The sequence below is a fragment of the Erpetoichthys calabaricus genome, chromosome 2 (genome assembly GCF_900747795.2).
Source record: "Erpetoichthys calabaricus chromosome 2, fErpCal1.3, whole genome shotgun sequence".
NCBI classification, from domain to species: domain Eukaryota; kingdom Metazoa; phylum Chordata; class Cladistia; order Polypteriformes; family Polypteridae; genus Erpetoichthys; species Erpetoichthys calabaricus.
The window spans coordinates 280,930,125-280,955,053 of record NC_041395.2 but is presented as its reverse complement, the minus strand read 5'-3'; the positions used below and the strand labels follow the sequence as shown (position 1 = coordinate 280,955,053).

The 24,929-nt window shown below is 38.8% G+C and overlaps 1 protein-coding gene across 1 annotated transcript in view; it reads right to left on the bottom strand.

Moving 5' to 3' along the window:
• The window catches only part of ptpn20 (protein tyrosine phosphatase non-receptor type 20), a 211,339-nt gene extending 186,873 nt beyond the window's left edge, over window positions 1–24,466 (bottom strand). Inside the window, exons 1-2 of the mRNA XM_051922606.1 lie at window positions 23,667–24,466; window positions 3,179–3,303 (exon numbers count right to left, since the gene is read on the bottom strand). Of these exons, the coding sequence (XP_051778566.1) occupies window positions 3,179–3,303; window positions 23,667–23,716 (175 nt within the window). The 5' untranslated portion in view covers window positions 23,717–24,466. The remainder of the gene's footprint in view (window positions 1–3,178; window positions 3,304–23,666) is intronic.
• Window positions 24,467–24,929: the final 463 nt, after the last annotated feature.

The window sequence follows — 24,929 nt, the reverse complement described above, 5'->3', positions numbered from 1 at the left end:
TGTTCACTGTAGAGAGATATGGAAGTGGAGTCAAATAAGACCCCTTACATACCATTGTTTATGGATGAGGCTGGATTCAACCTGTCCAAATGTAGGAGCCATGGTCAGAATATAGTAGAACAGGCAGCTAAAGTGGATGTCCATGGGAAGCAGTGTGTGTCGCAGTATCTGAGAATGGTGTGAGTGTACACATTCCTGTAATTGGCCCCTATAACACCCAGCATCTACTGGCTTTCTTAGAGACATTCTTCTGGGATCTCATTCCTGAAAATGAGAGGGGTTTAATATATCTTGACTTGCCCAATTACGTTAAAGTATGGGATAATGTATGCTTCCACCGCAATAAGCGAATGGTTTGATGGCCACCAGAGAATACAGATGGAGTATCTTCCACCTTATTCTCCATTCCCGAATCCTAGTGAATAATTATTTTCATCATGGAGGTGGACAGTATATGATCACCAGCCACACAACCATGTTTTTTTATTTGCTGCAGTGGAGGGTACCTGTGATGACAGCCCATCAGATCTTTGTAGGGGGTGTTTAAGGCATGCAAGAAGATTTTTTTCCTTGATGTATTGCAAGGGAGAATATCAGATATGATGTAAAATGAAAATATATAGTCAGGCCAGCAGGAGCGTTAGGACAACCCATAATATAGAACTGGCTTTAATCTTTAGAACACAACTACCTAAAATACTGTGTACATTTTTACTATTAATATTTTACTCCATTTTTTTCAAGGCTTCCTAGATTTGTGTTTGGTTCTAGGTGTAGCACTGTAATTTCTGTTGTCCTGAATAAAAACAAAAAGTTCACCTTAGAGCATTCCTGTCTTGCAGAAAATACCAATGTGGCAGATCCCTTTAATGGTTTGTAGAACATAAACACATGTGATTTGGTGAACAGGCAAATTCAGCAGGCCTTAGAGAAATGATAGTGAAGTAAACTGAGCAACATTTGATCAATTTTAAATCTTAAAATAATTTCATGGTATATGTTCATGTTAACAACATGACTAAATGTTTTGACTGGTATGTCTCTAGGCAGAGGCTCAGACATTTCACAAAAAGTACTGGTGGCACTGACTAAATGGCTGGCAAGACAATTACATTTTGAAATATGAATGAAAGGTTTCAAATGAATTATTTCATTTTGCATGTTATCCAAATTATTGTGCTGCAGTGTACAAACTGTTTTGAGAAATGCACAAGCATTAAGAGAACCTCAGGATTGTTTAGAGAAATTGTCCAAAGTAGCCAAGTCTGCAGAGATGGATAAAATACATCCAAGAATACTGAATACATTGGATATTAGTGTGGTGTTTAATCTAACAGCCTCTTCAGTGTTGCAAGGAAGCTGGGGAAAGTCCCTTATGTTATGTGACTACTAGTTCATGTTCTTTTTATGACTTGTTTAATTTAAAGTAAGTGCTCTTTAGATTTTTATAATAGTTATTTATGTTCATAATATTTCATTTTTGTGTAATAATGTTTCTGTGTGGAAATATGTGTTCTGCTATATTCCTTGTGTTTTGTGGGTGGTTCCCCAAGAGGCAGGACCATCTGTCTTTCTCCATTTAGGAACTGCCCCAGTCCTATAAAGGCTGTGGACACAGGCAGTTCAATGGAGTACAATGTTAACTTGATGTTGGTGAGCTCTCTCTGTCTTTTGCTATTACTTTTTTTCACTTACTGGATTACAAAATAATTTGCTCTGTATTTGACCATTCTTTCGGATTGTGTTTTGGGACATTGCTTTGCATATTTTAGGCAAGTCCATTTGTGACTTTGGTGCTTTTTCGAATTGTTGTTTGTTAAAGAGTATTTTTGAAAAATAAATACAGGTATCTTAATTTATGAAAATTCTTAGTTTTTCCTTTAATAACAAGGTGAAGGATAAAAGCCACTCTTCCACTGGTAGGGCTTCTGTGATATATTTTGGATTTTTCTAGTTGTTTTGCCAGCTTCCCATTATTAGGTCCTGCCCCAGTTGAAGCCAGCAGGTTGCCTTATGGCCTGGCTGAAGTTAAGGTTGCCTCTGCTTGGCACACCAGGTAGGTTTCTGACTTGTTTCCTAGTTTCTTTTTGGAAGCCTCACCACATTTTGCACTGGAGGAAACTCCATATCATAACACCTTGGGTCTGACAGATTGAGATGCTGGTCCCCAAATTTAAAAAGGGTGAACGAGGAACAAGGAATTACATTTCCCTGCTCTCTTTTAAAGTCTAAGAAAGGTATTCCAACAGACAGTCCATCTGATGGCTGAACCTCACATCCTGGAAGAGAAATGTGGATTTCATCTGGACCATTGAACTCTTCATCCTTGCACAGATGTCTTAGTGGTAATGAAAGATTCCTAATATTCTGTACATGTGCTTTGAATTTGAAAAAAAAATAGCCTCTTCCCCTCATTCAATTGTCAAGAGGTGTCTTCAATTCAAAAGCACAGAATTATGGGAATGTGCCTTTCCAGTTTAGCATCATACAAAAGCTTTTCTGAACCCTCTTTAGTATTAATTTCTGAAGTATTAATAATATTTAAACAAAACATGTTTTGAGCATACCACTGGATAACAAACAATGCGGATTATGCAACATGAGTAGGTAAGAATTTTGTTCTTTTTTCCATGGCTGTTTTTCCACATTGTTTTCCACTGCACAGAACGGGTCACCATGACATTCCATTATATCATTAACTTTTTTTTTCTCATTCTGCAAGGAAACGTTAGACTGAAAACTTTCTTGGCCATTCCTATAAACTGCATGGGATAAATAAAATATAAAACATATCTAATTTTTGGGTAGAGTATTCCTTTAAATCTTTATTTAGAATATACATCACAGAGAAAAATACAAAAAGAGGAGAGGAAAATAGAAAAAAATGTTTTCAACAATATATAGGTAATTATTATTTATTTATTATTTATTTTGCTAAATATAAATTAAGTTTTAAAATGTAATAGGTGATCTAATTCTTTATGTCAAATGTGCATAGTCATATTCATAGTTTTTACACTTCAAACTTATATGGTATAGGTAAGTCATTGTTATCGTTTTATGCTACAAATCCCAAGGATTAGTTGCTTGAAATTTGACACTATTTGTACTTATAGCTGTTTATTTAGCTTCAATTCACTGCTTAACATAATATTTTTACCTTATACCTATAATTTACCTTTGTTAGATGCATTTAGGAAAGATTCTGTTGTATACAGTAAAAGTAGCCAGATGTCACTCTCATTTAGGGGCCTTCCTCTCACCTCCAGTATATCAGCAAGGGTTACAAATGTAGGATTCATTCTTTTGAAATAAAAAAAGAAAACATAAGGCTTTCATATTACAAAATATTAGTTTTGTTTTATAGATATTATTAAACAGCACAGGGTCATTAACAACATTCTACAGTTTACTAAATCTGTCATTTACCTTACATACGTTTGCCAAATGAAAATAAATCTTTTGTAATTCATCTTCTTCTGTCACAGAATGCAGTATTTTTAGAAATATCTCCATTCTGCACTTAGTTCAAAGAATCTAGAATCTGAATTTCAGCTTCCCTCATGCAACACATCTTTACATATACACAGCAAATGTTTCATTTGACCCAATCTATCCAAACATTTGCAAAATTTTCATACAGGATTAGACACATTTTAGAATTTTTTTAGAAGTGAGATCAAATGGAAAAAAAAGAACATTTGCACAATACAATGAGAATTATGAAATATTAATTGTGGAGTAATGAAACAGAGAACCAAACAAAAAAGATCTGGAAGAAAACTGCAGGGATTAACAATGACAACTTTAATGAACAAAACATAACAAACATATTCAAAGAATGTTAAAAGTGTACATGAATCTGAATGCAACAAAGATGAGGCTCATAAAAATGGATTTCTCAGTAAGGCAGAATTGCTTTAGGGTCTATAAACGTTTGATAGAGAATCAGAATAAACCATTACAGCTCTTGAAAACACTAAATGCTATAAATTCTTTAGAAAGCTGCAGGTCTAGATGGCTATCCAGACAAATTTTATAAAAAGCTGTTATTTAGCTCCTTTACTGCTACAGTAGCTACGTTTAAGAAAGCTATATACCATTAAACAAACAAACAAAAAAAAACACTACACCAAGCAATCAATGACAATATTTTCCAAAGAGAATAAAGTCCCTTTTGAATGTTCATTTTATAGGCCAGTTCCTCAACTGAATAAAATCATCAAGATCATATCAAAATCTTTACCTAAAAGAATAGAAAAAGTGCTCTGTTCTATACTACCACAATATTAAACTTTATTTATTAAACACAGAAATCTGTTACCAAACTTCTGACAATTGCTTAGTTGAAGTTTTTTTTATAAAATTCCACCAGGTTGCCATCGGGGCCTGCTGCTTTCCCACTATGAAGTGAGTTAATAACATCTGGTAATTCTGAAAGTGTCAGATGTTTATCCAGTTCCACAGCAGTAAGAGTGTCTAGCTGTAGTATCTGTAATGAATCAATAAACTCATATTGTTTCTTATCTTTTTTAAACTGAGTAGAATATAAGGACTTATAGTACTCTCTAAATGTGTAAGTTTTATTTTTATAGTCAATAATTTTTTCTCTGCCTGTGTTGTTAATTACTATTATTGCATCATGGACTTCCTGCTTGTGGATTTGTTGGGTTAATATCTTATTGGCCTTCTCTCTGTGTTTACAATATTGATGTCGCGATTTAAAGATCAGCTGTTCCGTTTCTTTAGTAGTCAGGATGTTAAACTGATTGCAAAACCTGTCTTTCCCTATAAAGTGTCTCATTTGGGGACCTGGTGTAGTCCAGATCTTTTCTGGTAATTTCTCTGATTAACTCAAGATGTCTTCTTGGTTTCCAATTTATGTTTGTGAGAAGGATATGAAATAATCTGTACTCTTAAAAATGCTTAAAAATATACCTGCTGAGACCTCTGAGGATGAATTTGTCTCAAGAAAATAATCAATTTGCTTGGGTATGAATTCAGTACATTTCGCATCAGCTAATGACAGGGGGTTAAGATGCCAGCTGCGAGATGAGCGTGTAAGACACAGTAATTTAAGCTCCATGATCAGAGGGGCATGGTCAGAGATACCAATAGCGTTGTACTTACAAGATTTGTTACTATTATTTGCACTATTAGATGTTGTCACTGTTGTAGCTGTGGATCTATCCAGATCTGGATGTAAAACACAATTAAAGTCTGTGGTCATTATAATCTTGTGAGTGTTTAGATTAGGGATAAATGCAAATACATTTTGGAAGAAAGCTCTATTATCCACCTTAGATGCATAGATATTAATCATAATCATATTAGCATTAGATTAATTGTCCATCATGCCACATTCCGACAAGGCAAAGAAGACTCTACATGAAACTAGCAGTCTGGATAAATTTGTAATGCGACATTGGTGGTAACTGTATATTATATTTTACTTTATATTTTATTTCCCTTTTGGCCATCCCTTTCCCCGTTTCTTTTTCTTGTTTTTTTAAGCTGCAATTATTATATTCATATTTCTTTAATTAATTACATGCACATGTTGCCCCTTACAGCATCTTGGCTAACTGGTTACCAAATAGTAAACAGCTATTGACACTTTGTTTAAACTTCAGTTATCATACTGAATATTTCATCCATTAATTATATCACCACTTTGGCTACCACAAAAAAACCAGCCATTGACTTTTTGTTAAACCTCCGACAATTGCTTAATGTAATATATACATTACCCTTTAGTATGTGAACCTTCAGAGGTCCTGCTGTCTCTGAATGCTGAAAAAGCTTTTTTTGGTATACTGTATTAATCCCCGGGGGAAATTCTCTTTTTCGCATACCCCTACTTACTCAGACTTTTAGGGGCAGGGCACAGGGTCAACTATTTGTACAGCGCCCATGGAGCAAATGAAGGTTAAGGGCCTTGCTCAATAGCCCAACGGAGTAGCATTCCTTTTGTCACTGCTGGGATTCGAACCGGCAAACTTTGAGTTACCAGTCCAGATCCTTTAGCCATGATAGATTTATAGTTACGTATATTATGTAAAGTAATATCAGATATGACAAGATTATATAACAGAAAGTCTATTGTGGTATCTCCTTTACACTTATGACTCACCTTCTTACTGATCTTGAAGAATCCAAATCCAGTCTCCATAAACTAATCAAAAATAATTCCATTTCCGAAATCTTTAAAAAAAATCCTTGTAAAGAACAGTCCAACAGTTTTTCAGAATTCTGAAAATGTTTGTTCAAACATTCTTTAGTCTTTTAAAAATAACATTCTCAAACCCACCCAGTTCAGGTTTATGGGAGGCTAGAACTTATACCAGCAATATTGGGCCCCAGGCAGAAACCAGCTCTGGACATGATAAAAGTCCATTACATGAATAAAGGATGTAATGAAAGCTTTTTAAAAATCATAAATAAAAATAAATGAAAAAAAGATCCATTTTTACTTTTTCTACAAAGTTTTCATGGAATATTTTATCATTGTCTCTGACTTTCATATGAATGCAATATTTGAAACGGCCAGAACTGTAGCCCACACTTTTTATTTATCTTTCCTGCAGAATAACAGTAAAACATGCAAACCTGATACAGTAATTTTATCTGAAAGAATTTCGATTTATCTTGGCACAGATAAGTAATTAACAATACTCATCAAGCTCATAACATTATGTTCGAAGTTATCTGAACTGGTATCTTTTTTGATCCAGTGAGCTCAGCTGCTGTACCAAAGTGTATTTATGTTGCCATGACCAATGGTGTGTCTGTCTGTCAGAGGTGATAACAAATCATCTTGTACTCACTATTAAAGTATTTGGACTAAAAAAGTCTATGTTAGACGAACTTTTACTCATGATGAAAATCAATGTAAGCATCAGCTTACCTCATGGTTTTTTCAGATGAAATTCACAAAATTTACCTGTATACAATGAATTGGATATTGGTAACAGGACAGGTTGCAGAAAGACCTTAGCTTTGCCCATCACCTCAAAAATACTTTCCAAAAGTTTTTCCAGTTTAGAATGTATACTGTAGAAAGCAGTTGAGGAGCGGGGTGATACAATTTTTGTTTCACTATACAAGCTTCTATACGGGCATCTCTCCTGTCTTATTTTTAATGGAAATAGATTTGTGTGCCATTGAAAGCCTGAGTAATAGAACTGCACTCAACAGTGGTTATCCATGACAGTTTATTAACCTATTTAATAGTTTTTTAAAATATGTGTTAAATGCATGTTATTGCAGATAACCACACCATATCATCTAAGACGGGCAATAGAATGATGTTTTTTAACAGTCTTAATTGGCTTATTTCATCAGTTTGGTGACTGCCATATCAGAATCAGAAAGTTAACAGACAAAAACAATACACACCTAAGCAGAAACTAAACAAACTGTGGCTGCCCTAATCAGTGCCATCATGAAATCATGGAATCAAATTGTACATCTCAGACTATAAATAAATTATAAATTCATATCACTTTCAGAAATTCTCAAATACTTCTACACTAGTGAAGTGTATTAAAATATGTTCCAAAGCATAGTATCTACAATATACTAGTAAAATGTCTAGTCCAATGACCACCTTCCCTCATTTCACCACTAACTGTCTTCTAATGATCTGTCCTCCCACACCATTTCTAATGCTTCAACAACTACTTCCACTTCAATTGGTATGGACAGTGATGAATCCACCTCTGATGAACAGTATGGGCCATCCATAACTAATGACCAAGTGAAGAGACAAATGAGGATGCCACACACAAGAAGAGCCATTGAATTAGGAACAATCTGTCCTCAAATACCATAAGGCCTGTGCTAGAATATTTTGTGGTATCCAGTATTTTTCCAGTTGCAAAGAATGTAGGCACCTCTTCACCCAATGACTATAGACCAGTGGCCTTTATATCCCACATCATGAAACCTTCGAGAAACTAGTTTTGTACTATATTCTTTTGTGAAAAAACACTTGGACTAACTGTAGTTTGCCCATCAGACAAAGATGGAAGTGGAAGATGAAACTATCTATCTGTTCCACATGGCTTATTCCCCTGGACAAAGCTGGAAGTGCTGTGCGGATTAATGTTTTTTGATTTCTCCACTGCCTTTAATACGATCCAGCCATCACTGTTAAAAGGTAAGCTCATAAATATGTGGGTGGATGAGCCTATGGTGTCCTGGATAATAGACTATGGAGCAGATTGAAGTTTGTGAAGTTCAAGGACTGTTTCTCTGATGTGGATGTGAGCAACATTGGAGCACCAAAAGAATTAACAGTCTTGTCTACTTTTCTCTTCAAGTTGTACACCTGAGACTATAAATATTACACCAGTTCATATCACAAAAAATCTCAAATGTTTCTGTACTAAAGAAGTGTATTAAAAAGTGTGATAAGACAGAGTATAGGAGTTGGCTAAGAACTTTGTTTCCTGATTCAGAAAGAATTGTTGACAACTTAACACCAGCTGCACCAAAGAACCTCTATCTCGGGTCACTATTCAAGGAGCAGATGTGGAATTTGCGCACTGCTACAAGAACTTAGTGGTCCACATCAATGACAAGTTGGACTGGTATCGTTACACAGAGGAACTATAAAAAAATGGCAGAGCAGACTCTTTTATCATTAGGAGAATATGCTCATTTAATGTGGGTAGTGACCCCCTTCACCAAATCACTAAGCTGATTAACAAGGAAAGCTCAGTTATGGGACCTGCTGTAGGCATGGTCTTATGAACAATGTTGCACATCCTCTCTAGATTAGTGTTTCTTAAACTTTTTTTCTCACAACCCAAGACCAAGTCCATGACGACCTTCAGATTTGAAGGAGGGTGACGCATTGGAGAATCACCGCTGACAGTCATCCTGGGGGGTGGTTGTCTCACTCATAGGATTGCTGCAGATATTTATAGCCTAACAATAACGAGACACTACACAAACCGTATGTGACCCTTTCCCATTGAATACAACAGTGATTCATCCATCCATCCATCCATCCATCCATCCATTGTCTCCCGCTTATCCGAGGTCGGGTCGCGGGGGCAGCAGCTTGAGCAGAGATGCCCAGACTTCCCTCTCCCCGGCCACTTCTTCTAGCTCTTCCGGGAGAATCCCAAGGCGTTCCCAGGCCAGTCGAGAGACATAGTCCCTCCAGCGTGTCCTGGGTCTTCCCCGAGGCCTCCTCCCGGTTGGACGTGCCCGGAACACCTCACCAGGGAGGTGTCCAGGAGGCATCCTGATCAGATGCCCGAGCCACCTCATCTGACTCCTCTCGATGCGGAGGAGCAGCGGCTCTACTCTGAGCCCCTCCCGGATGACTGAGCTTCTCACCCTATCTTTAAGGGAGAGCCCAGACACCCTGCGGAGGAAACTCATTTCAGCCGCTTGTATTCGCGATCTCGTTCTTTCGGTCACTACCCATAGCTCATGACCATTGGTGAGGGTAGGAACATAGATCGACCGGTAAATTGAGAGCTTTGCCTTATGGCTCAGCTCCTTTTTCACCACGACAGACCGATGCAGAGCCCGCATCACTGCGGATGCCGCACCGATCCCCCTGTCGATCTCACGCTCCATTCTTCCCTCACTCGTGAACAAGACCCCGAGATACTTGAACTCCTCCACTTGGGGCAGGATCTGCATAACCATTTTAGGTCATGACCCACAGTTTAAAAAAATATGTTCTATACTATGGCACACTATCATTAAGTACTTTCAGCCAATTAAATAATCAGCAGAAGCATGTCAAGAAACATTACGGGGGCATCATCAAACATACAGCAATATACCTGTATAATGTCTCACTGTGATTGGGCTTTAATCTTTAGCCAAGTTAGAAGGTTGTTGTTGATTTTTATAATATTCCTAGAATTTTTTAAAAAGCTAAATTCCCCTCCTGATACAATTAAGGTACTATCACTTTATCCATATGGAATGTGGTTATAAGAGGTACCACCAGACTAGTGCAAAAAAGCAAAAGTCTCAGAATAAGCTTCTAGAGGAGACAGACATAAAAAGAGAGAGAGAGAGAGAGAGAGTCAAATTGGCAGTTGAAGAGGTCCCATGTATATCATTAAGTTAAGCAGAGAGCATGAGGGCACATGCAGCCCTGCAACTGTGCTGGATGCCTGAGAAGTGCAAAGAGCAGCAACATTAGAGGTGAGAAAGTTGTTAATATATGATGTACAATTAAGACTCTTGAGGAGAGGAAATACCTCAGTACACGCATTGCCTAGTAGGAAGGAAAAGAGTTAAGTGAGGCCAAGGAGAGAAAGAAAGAGACACCAGTTGATAGGCAACAGCACATAGCCAATAGCTGAGATTGCTAGTTTGTGTTTTTTTAACATAAAGTCAATATATACTTGCTTATAAAATCTGCCTTCAAACCAAATGCTTGAATATTTCCATCCATTTTCTAAATTTGCCAATTCTATAAATGGGTCACAGGGTGCTGGAGTATATGACATAGCTATATGACATAGCACTAAGAGCAAGGAGTGAACCAGGCCTGAATGAGTAACCAGTCCACTGAAAGGAGCACTCACTTTCATTCTTATATTTATCTGAAGATTTCAAATTGAACAATAACCAAACCTGCATGTCTTTGTAATGTGCATGAAATACTGACACCTAAAGAATAAACCCAAACAGTGCGTAAGCTCCATGTATCTAAAGCCCAGCCAGGTATGAGAAGAATTCTTCAGTTCTGAAGCAGCAGCACTAACCACTGTGCTTTCATACCGCACCTTCTGAAATATATTACAAATATTTTTAACATATTATCATAATTATTACAACTAACAAGGTTTAACAACGCTACTATTTTATAAAAAAATTTTAACCACTATATTTTGTATTTTGGGGCGGCACGGTGGCGCAATAGTAGCGCTGCTGCCTCGCAGTAAGGAAGACCTGGGTTCACTTCCCAGGTCCTCCCTGTGTGGAGTTTGCATGTTCTCCCCATGCCTGCATGGGTTTACTCTGGGTGCTCCGGTTTCCTCCCACAGTCCAAAGACATGCAGGTTAGGTGCATTGGCAGTCCTAAATTGTACCTAGTGTGTGCTTGGTGTGTGTGTGTGTGTGTGTGTGTCCTGCGGTGGGCTGGCGCCCTGCCCGGGGTTTGTTCCTGCCTTGCACCCTGTGTTGGCTGGGATTGGCTCCAGCAGACCCCTGTGACCCTGTATTAGGATATAGCGAGTTGGATAATTGATGGATGGTGTCACAGGAGGCTGGGAGACAGACCCAGCCGGGATGCCTGGAAGGACCGGGAGGCGGGTTATTCGTTACCTGGGCCACGAGGGGGCAATTGCCCTGGATAAAGAAGGGACCACTGGGACGGAGCCAGGAGGCTCAAACCCATTGGGGCCCGTGGCCGCCACCAGGGGGAGCCCCGAGCATCGTGGAGCCCGGGAAACCTGCACTTCCGCCACACCTGGGCAGGTGGAGTTAGAACCTTCCGGGGACACCCGGAGTGCTTCCAGGTGCTCGTGCGGCACTTCAGCCACACCAGGAACTGCCACCGGAAGGTCATCAACGAGCACCTGGAGCATATCCGGGTGAACATAAAAGGGGCCGCCTTCCTACAATCATGGAGCTAGAGTCGGGAGCTGGAGCAGGATGAAGCTCCCGTGAGGAGAGGAAAGGCGGCACCACGGAGACTGAGGGGAAGGCCCATGTTAAGGTTGTTTGGTGTGGGAGCACTGTGTGCTGTGTGGGCCTTTTGGTGAAATAAACGTGTTTTATAAAGATGTGGTGTTTGTTTGATAGTGTTCAGATGGAGTTGTGATGGTGCTCACAATGGATTTTGTATTTTTAAGGTACTCCTGGTACTAGACTGTTTTGGCATTGAATGGAATATTATGAAGCAGCTGAATCTTTAGTTGGCATAAAAATGTGAAAATACCTCTCAGACTGTTTAATGAAACCCTGAGCAAAGCGTTCTAACATTTGTGTCCTTGAATACCTGCATGGAATTACTCTGTAAAAATATAAGCAGATCAATCGACTGATTAGGCAAAGGGCTTCATTTGTTCCTATAAAATGGTGATTTACTGTATGTAATGCTGAGACTGAAGAAAAGAAAAGGCTTGCTAGACTAAATGATCTTCCCTATTCAGAGTCTGTAAATATGCAAGTGTTTAGATAACTACATTTCACCTCCCACAAGAATTCTGAAAGCTGAAAATGGCATCATATCTATAGTCACAGACAGTCAAAACCTGCAGGCAGACTGCAGCTTACAAGACACAAGCTGCTTTGTTGCCTTTTCTTTTCATAAAAAAGCTTGGTCTGACTAAAACCTCAACATTTTATCAATCAATAGTTGTTAGATAATCATTAAAATAAGCCATTTAAAAATAATGATTATCTATCTGTAGCTTTAGGAAGAATAGTTTTATGTAAGAAAATGGGAGGATTGTAAAGGAATTAATGTATTAAGTCAGCCATTGAGCAGTATTAAGTACAGTCTGCTCAAGGTGACTCATGAAAAACATATTCAATTTCTCAAAGGGTCAAAAAACCAACAGCAAAAAATAAATTAATTAATAAAAGGAATTGCTTAGAATTTTTCAGCATTTTGTGGCAAAATTGTTCTACTGGCAAAAGCAAAACATAAATGGATAATTCCTTGGGAAGTACAGTTTCCTGCCATAAAATTAGATTTCCAGTAGCTTTTATACAGTGAAACCTCTGTATAAATGTATAATTCCCTGAGCACTGGAAATCAATAGCAAACTTTGAAGAAATCCTTTGTTTCAGAAACAGAAAGTAATAAAAATGTATCTTTAAACAATAAAGGTTAAAGCTGAACCAACACATTTGACTCTGGTTTTTCATTTGTCTATTGTGAAGAGAAGGCATTCACTGTAATAGTAATAGAGTAGTAATTGTTACACATAATGTACATACTGTAAGATGTAAGAAAAATAACCAGAAACACCAAAACAACAAGTGCACACTAAATATTGGTAATATTACTAATTATTAATACAGAAAATATATTTCTGTTTTTTAGTATTATGAGAATGGTCGAACAGGAAGTAAGGTTTAATAACCATAAACAGACAATACAAATTCTTATGTGTTTTAGGTTTATTGTTCATTCATTTTTCCAAATTGACTCACTCTGAAACCAGCCAGACTGCATTTTGACAGCATCCATTTTAAAGGAGGCAAGAACAAAATTAGGACAGGGACCTAAGTCTATCGCAAAGCATATTCGTACACATACAGTATATAATCTAACCCATGCAATGTTTATTTACAGTAACCAGTCAACCTTCTTTGAGATGTGGTAGGAGACCAAAGTATTCAGAGAAAATCTACACCATCTTAGAGACAGTGTACCACTTTCACATAGACAGAAATTAGGAATATCCTTAGAAATGTCAGGTAATAGCAATGACTATTATTGAAGGAAACATGATTTTTTGTAGTGTGAAGTTTCTGAACTCTTTTAGGACCCACCCCCACCCCCCAATGGGTTGGCACATTGAAGCACGCCTGCCACGTCAGGCAACCACACATTCGCAGCGCAGCAGTAGAGCCCTGTGGAAACACCTACGATCCGATCAAGATTGTGCTATACGTGGCTGTCGCCGATGGGTGATGCAACGTACATTATAAATGCAGGGAACGGTATAACTTGGCCACTTGTCTGTGTATAGGAGAGTGGTAGCTTCCGCTGCAATAAATAGCCCAGCTGTTCTTGTTTCAAGTGAAATAAAGCTAGTTTTGCTAAAGTACTGAGACTGAGACTAAGATTTCTAGGATGATTAGTGTTTACTTCACTGGTGGGTTAGTTGTTTGGACAAATGGGTATGAGTATGTGAAGATATATACCAGGAATCATCTAATAGAATTGACCTAGGACCAGTTTCTTGCAGAGCAAATACTCCTTGGGTCTGGTCAGGCCAGGAAGCAAATCTCCACCCTATAAATGTTACCCCTCAAACACTACACAGAATTTGATGGACACCCTCCCTCATACACTCCTGGATGCACTAATCCAATCACTCAATCATATATACATATTAAGTTAATTTAAACCTGTCAAATTTATATATATGCAAAATAAGGTATCATCATAAAAGAGAACAATGTGAGGTGCTCCTATCATCAGAAACGTTCAATGACTTTTATTCCAACCATAGTCTGAAGGCCAGTCATTCACAGCAAGTAAACATTTATCCATTCACTAACTCAACAAGAATAAGAAAAAAGAACTTCCCTCCAAGCTGCATGAATACTGGGTAAGCACAATTACACCTTCACTAATGCAAAGGTATTAAAAGAGTGTGTTAAAGGCATGTCATTGGAGATTGCTAGTGATGAATGGATAAAACTACTGAATCAATAAAACTGGTAGATATGTCAGATGCACCTGCTACACATTGTATTCATGCCTAGGTAGAAAATATCCAGAATCGTAATAAAGAGTGTTTGTCAAGGTGATGATATAGCCATAGCCATTGATGAATTGACAGTCAACACATGATGTGTTTCTGAGTTTGCTGCATGTCTATCCATCCATTATCCAACCCGCTATATCCTAACTACAGGGTCACGGGGGTCTACTGGAGCCAATCCCAGCCAACACAGGGCACAAGGCAGGAAACAAACCCCGGGCAGGGTGCCAGCCAACCGCAGGGTGCACGTACACACACACACCAAGCACACACTAGGTACAATTTAATATCGCCAATGCACCTAACCTGCATGTCTTTGGACTGTGCGAGGAAACTGGAGTACCCGGACGAAACCCACGCAGACACGGGGAGAACATGCAAACTCCACGCAGGGAGGACGCCTAACTGCAAAGCAGCAGCGCTACCCACTGCGACACCATGCCGCCCTTGCTGCATGTCACATTGTTAAATTTCTCATAGAAAGCTACCAGGGTTTAAAGGGACCAGGAGAGGAAAATTCAGCAAAGCTAAAACATTAAGTAAGAATCGTAAACAGGAAAATTAAAGCAAAAGTCAAGAACCAGAAAATCTAAACAGCAAAACTAATGTGAGCATGAAGGTTGCTTTTTGCTTAAGTATTCAGAAACTCAGAAACTCTGAGATTCGATTGCCACGGGTGACCTTTAAACTCATCACGTCAACAGGTGCCACAACCCCATTGCTGCTAATGTATGTGGATAATATGATCTTAATATCCAATTAATGTGTTTTTCTACATTAGCTAGGGAGGACCTTTTTAGAATAGCAGGAGCACAGTCATCAAGTAATTCATGCTACTGAAAAACAGAGAGCGAGACTTGCAAAGTTTTGATTCAAGTTTCAATGTAAGCACATGTGATAGATACTTATACGCTCACTGGCCATTTTATTAGGTACACCTGTTCAAATGTTTGTTAATACAAACATATAATCACCCAATCACAAGGCAGCAACTCAATGCATTTAGGCACATAGATAACATCAAGACAATCCACTGAAGTTCTAAACTGAGCATAAGAATGGGGAAGGAAGGTGATTTAAGTGACTTTGAACGTGGCATGGTTGTTGTTGCCAGACAGGCTGGTCTGAGTATTTCAGAAACTGCTAATCTACTGGAATTTTCACGCACAACCATCTCCAGGGTTTACAGAGAATGGTCCGAAAAAGGGAAAATATCCAGTGAGCAGCACTTGTCTGGGCAAAAATGCCTTGTTGATGCCAGAGGTCAGCAGAAAATGGCCAGACTGGTCAAAGCTGATAGAGAACAACAGTAACTCAAATTTCCACTTGTTACAACCGAGGTATGGTATGCAGAAGAGCATATTTTAATGCACAACATGTCGAACCCAGAAGCAAAGGAGGTACTACTCCTGTCATCTAAGAACAGGCAATTGGGGCTAGAATTTGCATGGGCTCACCAAAATTAGACAACAGAAGATTGCAAAAATGTTGCCTGATCTGATGAGTCTCTATTTCTGCTGCAACATTTAGTTGGTATGGGCAGAATTTGGTATCAACAACATGAAAGCATGGATGCATCCTGCCTTGTATCAACAGCACAGGCTGGTGGTAGTTGTGTCATTTTGTGGGGGATATTTTTTAGCACACGTTGGGCCCCTTAGTATCAACTGAGCATCATTTAAATGCCACAGACTACCTGAGTTTTGTTGCTGACCATGTCCATCCCTTTATGACCACAGTGTACTTATCTTCTGATGGCTACTTCCAGCAGGATAATGTGCCATGTCACAAAGTTCAAATCATCTCAAACTGGTTTCTTGAACATGACAATGAGTTCACTGTACTCAAATGACCGCCACAGTTACCAGATCTCAATTCAACAAAGCACCTTTGAGATGTGGTGGAACAGGAGATTTGCACCATGGATGTGCAGCTGACAAATCTGCAGAAACTGTGTGATGCTGTCATGTCAAAATGTAAAATAAGGGTATCATCTCTTGCCAAGGACCAAGGTTTCCCGGCAGAACATTGCCCAGAGTATTACACTGCCTCTCCTGACTTGCCTTCTTTCAATAGTGCACCAGGAACACCCTACAACACCTGCTGATTTAGAAATGCTCTGACCCAATCAGCTTGCCATCACAATTTGTCCCTTGTCAAAGTCACTAAGATCCTTATGCTTTCCCATTTTTCCTGCTTCCAACATATCCACTTCAAGAACTGACTGTTCACTTGCTACTTAATATACTGCATCTCACCCTTTGACAGGTGCTAATGTAACAAGATAATCAATGTTATTTACTTCACATGTCAGTGGTTTTAATGTTGTGGCTGATTGTATATACAGTATATGTATATAGTATATATATGTAAAGTATATGTATATGTGTGTATGTATGTGTAATACTCCTTTGCCACCCCCGTTAAGAAATATATGTTTGTTGAAAGTGTTGCCTGCCCATGTTGCATTACATATTATTTTTAAATGTATACATCTAAAAATGGTAATTACAGCTGGATCATTTTTATTTTACTTAAAGTGCTGCTGCCCATCATCCTTCATTTTAAGTTTAAAATATCATTGTACTGTATATAAGAAGTAATTTTTAAACTGTAACAGTAAAATCTCAAACAAAACATATCAAGAGCTTTCACACACTAAGATGTGCTCAGCAGACAAGAGACTGATTGGACAAGTTATCTTCAAAGTGAAACAGGTTTATCTGAAATTCAGTAAAATAATTTCTCAGCTAAAACCTTTCACTTGAGCCCTTGGCCTTTAAAAGATGTTTCCGATGTGCTAATTGAAAGTGTACTAGACATACAGTAGTTGACTCTTCATTACATATGGGAATTTTCCTAGATTGTCTAAAGACTACAGTAGTTAAACCCCTGCTTAAGAAAAGTAATCTAGATTCCTCTGTATTTGACAACTCTAGACCTAGTTTTAACCTACCTTCTTTTAAGTAAAATTTTATAGTATACGGTGTAACAAAGTCGCTATATAGGCACCCGACCCGACACAGATAGACACAGAGGCACGTACCAAATACAACCAGACTTTATTTTTCTTCACCCATGGGCGCAAGTCTTCCCCGTGACCCACAGGCAATACACAGTCCACAAACACTATTCCAACACAACACAATTCTCTCTCCTTTACCACCACTCCTCCTCAGGCTTAGTCCTCCTTCTCCCAACTCTGGCTTCCGAGTGGTGGTGGCTGGCCCTTTTTATATCCCACCCGGAAGCATTCCAGGTGCTTGACCACCTGGTCCTAATTGCACTTCCATTTCATGCAGTTCCCCCTAGCGGCCATCTGAGCCCCCAACCAGGCTGTGGAGGACTCCATCTTCCATGGAGCCATGCGACAGGTTGGGGAATCACCGTCCACCAGGGAGGCTGCCACCAAGCGTCCCGGGGGAGGTATTGAGCTGCCCACGGGTGCTCCCCCAAAACAGATGCAGAAGGGGCGTCCCTGCCGGGCATGGGATCCGGCTGTCCGCCACAACGATTATTCAGAAATTACATGACTATTCAAATACAAATTTGATTCTTGATAAAATTCGGTCAGGTTTTAAAATAAATCATAGTACAGAAACTGCACTGGTTAAAGTAGTAAGTGACCATCTGGTTAATGCAGACAGAAGCCACATATCTGTTCTTGTTCTACTAGACTTTGACCACAGTATTTGCACCGCAAAGAATACCACAGTATTCTTACAGTAGTCTTATAAGTCCCCTCTGGCAGTGTCATAAATTGTTTTCAGTCTTATTTAACAGGCAGAAAATTCTTTGTTAGTTGTGGTGATTACAGTTGAGGGATCCATGATATTGTATATTGTGTACCACAGGGCTCCTGTTATTTTAAACTATACAGTATGTTCCTGTTAGGCCAGATTATCTCAAAACACCACAGCTATGCAAACAACATTCATCTTAATAATCTGTAGCACCTAAGGACCCTGAAATTCTGGGCCCTCCAATGTCTTACTTGCATTTCTGAATGGATGAGTAGTAATTTTCATCCATCCATTATTCAACCCACTATATCCTAACTACAGGGTCACGGGGGTCTGCTGGAGCCAATCCCAGCCAACACAGGACGCAAGGCAGGAAATAAACCCCAGGTAGGGCACTAGCCCACCGCAGGGCACATACACACACACACACACTCACACACCAAGCACACACTAGGGACAATTTAGAATCATGCTCCTAACCTGCATGTCTTTGGGCTGTGGGAGGAAACCGGAGTACCCATAGGAAACCCAAACAGACACGGGGAGAACATGCAAACTCCACGTGGGGGAAGACCTGGGAAGCAAACCTGGGTCTCCTAACTGCGAGGCAGCAGCGCTACCCACTGAGCCACCATGCCGCCCTAGTAGTAATTTCATCAAGATAAATAATGAAAAAAGTGAAGCCTTAATCACTGGTAAAAATGGAAATAATGACAGTACTAGAAATAAACTTGATCCCTTAACAAGGTGGAAGTAAAGAATTTAGATCTATTATGGATTCTGACCTAAACTTTAAATCACATATTAACCATATTACTAGGACTGCATTTTTCAATTTAAGGAAAACTCCAAAAGTTAGACCTCTTATAACACTGCACATTCAGAAAAATCTCCAGTCCCCCTCCTGGTTTTTCTGCTCAGTCTGATGAAACCACTACAGCATTAAAATGCATCTGAAATAATTAGGTATAAGATGGTTATCTGCAGTACCCAGAATATCACTGTACCCGAACCTGCTGAAACCTGCTATGAGATATACTATTTCAAACAACTTATATGAGAGCAATAGAACATTTCCCATTATATGAACTCAGGCCAGGTTTGAATCCTTTTCACTTTACTTTATTCCTCACTCCGGATCTTTGCCTTTTCCATCACTAGACAAGCTTGTAAGTCTCATCCTTGCTCCGGATATTTGGCCTTTTCATTTTTGGACGAGCAGCTGTTCCAATAGGATGTAATGGGGCTTTTTAGGCGGTCGTGATCTCAGTGCTACCAGGTGAATACAGGAATGTTTAATATATCCAACTTTTCATTCCTCAGAGTCTCTTATATTGTCAGATGTTATAGACATAGGCCACCATCACATCTTTTACACCCACCGTCTCATTTCTCATGTTCACGTTCGAGTTAGAACTGATAGGACACCAAACGTCTCCCTTCAAATCAACACATGGTCTCTAACTTAGTGATGAGGTACCATATTGCATTGGGAAACCAGCAGGTAAAGGAGTTTAGCCTAGTGTCCATGTAAGAAAAGCAGAACAAACTCAAGTTCCTTAAGTGTTTGTCAACTTTAACAGCGGAATTAATGATGGCTTGAAATGGAGATTGTTTTGAGTCTGGAGTTAAAAAAAGAGCTTGGGATAAACTGTCACTGGCCAAATGAAGAAACTATAGGTTGAAAAAAAGAGAAAAAAGAGAGCTGAAAATCGAGTTTTTAAGTCTGCTTTTAAGGTTTTTAATAAGGGAGATATCCAACTGGAAAGTCCATCCATCCATCCATCCATTTTCCAACCCACTGAATCCGAACACAGGGTCACGGGGGTCTGCTGGAGCCAATCCCAGCCAACACAGGGCACAAGGCAGGAACCAATCCTGGGCAGGGTGCCAAACCACCGCAGGACAAACACAAACACACCCACACACCAAGCACACACTAGGGCCAATTTAGAATCGCCAATCCACCTAACCTGCATGTCTTTGGAATGTGGGAGGAAACCGGAGCGCCCGGAGGAAACCCACGCAGACACGGGGAGAACATGCAAACTAACTGGAAAGTCATGGAATCAAAATCCATTAGAAGGTAGAGACTCTGGCAATAAGGGTTTCATTTTAACCTACTTACTGTTCACCTTGTGTCTCCTTGTGTACACTCACTTGAATACTGTGTTTTCAAATTCACATATTAACTGAATGCATGCTACTGAGAGCCCCATGATTTATTAATGTAGGCCAGAGACACATTTAGATATTTAGTACTTTTGTTGGATATTTTTCCACATAACTTTTAATTTGATTGAGCATGTAATGGTTTATCGTGTTTTTGGAAATGCAACTATTTTTTTACCACATCACCATTGCTCTTCTAACTGTATCTCAGTCATTTTTTTTTGTAAGTACTAACAGATAAACCCTGAAAAGATTGAAATATCTGTACAAAAGAATGCTTATTAAATACCTGCAATTAAATCATACTGCTTCCTATATTTAAGTTTGTTCAATGTATTTCCCTAATTTATTCAATAGTAAGTTTTCAGTAAATGACTTAGATCAGAGGTCTTTAAATTATTCATGTTCTGAGTGATTACCGTCCAGGATTTAAAATCCTCCATACTGTGTTGAGGTACCATTTTCAGTATACCACCAAGAACAGAAGCTCTTTTTGTGCTCTACTGATACACATATGACACCCAGTAGTAATGAAAATCACTCCAGGGTGCACTTTAAGTTTAGACATTCTAAACTACTAAATCAAAAAGTCAGTGCTTGGGTGAATGCAAACTTTACTTGTCTTAAATGCTAACATGGCAGAACAATTTATTAAAGAATATGCACTTCAAATCGTGAAAACCTCCTGCCTTACTCACAACCTGTCAAATCATGCCAGCCAGCATCCTCTGTATAAATGTTTGTATTTTGAGTCATGTATCTTAGCTACTGTCAATATGTCACTCTGGTATTGTAATAAGACCATTCTCTTCATTCTTGCCTTTTAGAACAATTCCTCTGACTTTAACTCTTTGAAATAAGAGTCTGTCAAGCTTTATGGTAACATCTCATTTAACTTTATTTGATTTCTCTGGTTCCATTGTGATTGCTTTCTAGACTTAATTTCTGGTTATTTCCAAGATTCTTAAATTTTCTTGGTAATGCATTACCTTTTCTATATTACTAATTGTTTCATATTCACTTAATTCAACTCACGTTCACAGTGGACAAGAACCTATCCTTGTAGCACTGGGCATAAGGGAGAATCCAACCCTGGGCAGGGCAACACTCCACCACAGGGCTTACTTACAGTATGTACAAGTCCGGATACATAGGGCCAATTTAGATTCTCCAATATTCCTCACACACATATGTGGGAATGTGAGAGGAAAAATTGAAGTACCCAGAAAGCCCATACCCCAAACTGTGCAAACTCTACATAGATTATGAGAGGGCATGGATTTCAAACCCAGGACACTGCACAATGCACCAGCCTGCCACACATTGTTTTCTGCGTGGATTATGGTTTTAATTATTGTTGTGCTTATGTGTTTGTCAAGCTAGACTGCTGTACTGCAGTCTTACTTGGTTTATGAAGGATCTTGTGTTAAGCCAGATTGTTAATTGTACTAATTAAAATAAAGACTGATTGCTTGATTTGTGGCATGTGTGTTAAATTTACCTTATAAATAGCACTGCCTCTTAAACATAAAATTATTTATTTTACAAGTGTTGCATATCCTAAAATGTGGATTGTTCCCATATAAAGAATTACAAATAAAAAACTATATCTACCTCACCATTGTTGTGTTCCTTCCAACTCCAACAAATAATAACTAAAGTGACACAGGTTAACTCAACATGCTCTTTACTCAATGTTGGATGAGAGTTACCAACACTTCCTTTTTCCAACAAGGCAAAGCACACAACATTTCTTTATGTAAATTAGGGTATTAACATTGCTACTTAACAAAGGTAAGATACATAACAACCATCAAAAACAATTTTGGCAATTTAATGAAATATAACATAATATAACATTTTCATGCCCCTTAAATTAATTAAATTCTGAAGGGCAAGGGGAGGTTAGAATCTATCTCAGCAGTATAAGACACAGGGGAGAAATCAGCACCTACACTCACATGGTGCAGATTTGAAATCACCAATATCACTTGACCTAAACGTACATTTTTAAGATGGAAAAGGAACCTAGTGCAAACGCCAACAGAATGCTCAAAGTCCACACAAACCATGATTCAAACTCAAGTAAATGAAAATAATATATGTTAAGATGGATCTCAGAAGAAAGAGTTGTTTTCCTAATTATCTTAGCTTATTTAAGGGAAGCTGTTGTTGAATAAGAATGTATTTTGCCTGAAATACACTACTTCTTTTATGTCCTATCGTTGCTTTTTTAAAGTTCTAAAGATACTACAATAAGTCTATGATTACATCTTACCTATATATGTAGATACTGTACATATGAATTGTATTTTTTAATATCTATTTTGGTTGATAATATTAACAAAGATCGTCTAGACAAAATATTTAAAATTTACCAATTCTAAAAGTAATGTAGCTTCTCCTGTCTCAGTTTTAAATGTCACCATGTCACAACTGATTTATAACTAGTTTAAATTTAATGATTTAATTAAGACTATAGGTACCTTTTTTATGCAAAGCACTGTAACAACGTTTGAGTACACTGGCCAACTATATATCATCTTTCATACACTGCAAATGTAATATTTCAGACTGGATTGAGAACTGAAATTGTGCAAACTCAATGCCAATGTAAGATAAACACTGGAAGTGACACACAGTAACATCTAAAATGCTATACTTTATAAAAGAACAAATCCCATCCCACATGTGTAGAATGATTGCAGGATTTATTTCTGCATTCATCTATTTTCTAAACTCACTTAATCTACTGTTAGGTTCACAGAGGCCAGCAGCCAATTCCAAGAGCACTGGGCGCTGGGTAGGAACCAGCTACACACCTTCGCTCCAGGCCAATTACTGCACCCACCTATTCACTACCGAGGCTGCATAACTCTATACAGTATCTGGAACACGCAGGGAGCAAAGCCTATCACGACAACATCGAACACAAGGCAGGAACCCAAACAGAAATGGACATTCCTACGAGAACGGGAATTTCTGCGTCGCGATTAACGTAACATGCGCGTCTTCGGAAAAAGAAAAAACATTCATGCACATGGGGAAAATGTGCAAATTTAGCAGAAAAAATAAGATTGTAAGCGAAATACAGCGGCAATGTCGTCCTACTCTCCCCTTGGCACACTACTAAATTCAACGGTTATTAGAAAATTAAGATTTCTCCCGGCCTACACAATTGCCTTGAAGCTGCAAATGCATAAAGTTGAACCTGTCAAAAATATTTATCTATATTACACATAACTGGAGACAGATGCCTTTGCAGCTCCCTGCCCGAATAATACTTATGGATAACACGTACAGGTGCACAAAAAAGGTTTACCTGGGAGTATTAAGCAGCTGGCCGGTCGGTGTCCTCCTGTGGGCGTTCATCCTGTGCAGTTTCGTTTACATTCCGTAACTAGGCGCTACCAGCGGGGCAAGTGGCGGACTTCAGCTTTCATGCCTCACCGGGCACTTTATGCAACTTTGTCGAAGTTTCTCTTGCTTTCTTAATTTCTTTCTGGATTTACCGTTTTCCACTTTACCGCGCCTACATTTTCCCCTTTCTGAATTACACCTATTTTAAGACCCTGGCAGTAAAACCTCAATCGGATTACGCGGACGATTTAGTTGACCAGAAAGTCCAAAGGAGCGGCGGTGGCAAAGAGGCGGAGCTGAGAACTCTGATCTCTGTCTCTGTCAGTAGTAATCTTAGGTGCTTGGCTGACTTCAGAGAGTTAAGTATTGTGAAGATATTTCTGTTTTCTTAAATAATGTTCTGTGACATACTAAGTTTGAAATAAAAGACACTTCATGGACAATGTGTCGTAAACCCATACGTATTTTACGAAGCCACGCTGAAAACGAATATAACAAGAATTGTATCGAGCGTGATTTCACTGCTTTCCTTCCTTGACGATGCTCCTTAGAAACATGACGCAGTCGTAGACACCACTAAATGCATATGCTGCTCTGCAATACACTATAGGCCAATCCAGGTCCTATATACAGTATGTCCTACTTAGCGGTGACAGAGTTAAACCTCCACAACTCTGAAACTGGCAAAGCATGTAAAGATAATGGATGGATGAGTTGCTACTGTCTCAGAATCATCAGTTTCAACAATTTCCCCCAGATATGACACATATTGCGATCGCTATCCGCCGTCGATTTTCTTCCAATATTAGTAAAGTTTCATCAGCGGCAGAAGATTCCAGTTTTACTTTACTTGTATCCTTCACTTATTTTCAAATAGATACTGTACAACTGACTTTCCTTTTTAATCTAGACTCATTTACCGTCACCAAGCAACCTTAACTAATATACTTCAAACACTCGATTTACTCATTCCTGCGAAATACAGCGTTAAAGGCAAGAAGTGTGGTTGCAACACCCAGAAGTCGCTGTAACTGCCTAATATTTAACAAATGCTAATAGAGCATGAAATCCATCTGAAAAAAAGAAGAATCGTTTTTTCAATGATACTTCAGCCACTCAGGGACTTCGCAGTACGAAAGGGGTAAACTAACAAGACAGTTCAGGTAATTTTATTATAAGTATAGGGGACTGGAATGATGTTTAGCATATGTGGTGGTAAATTATT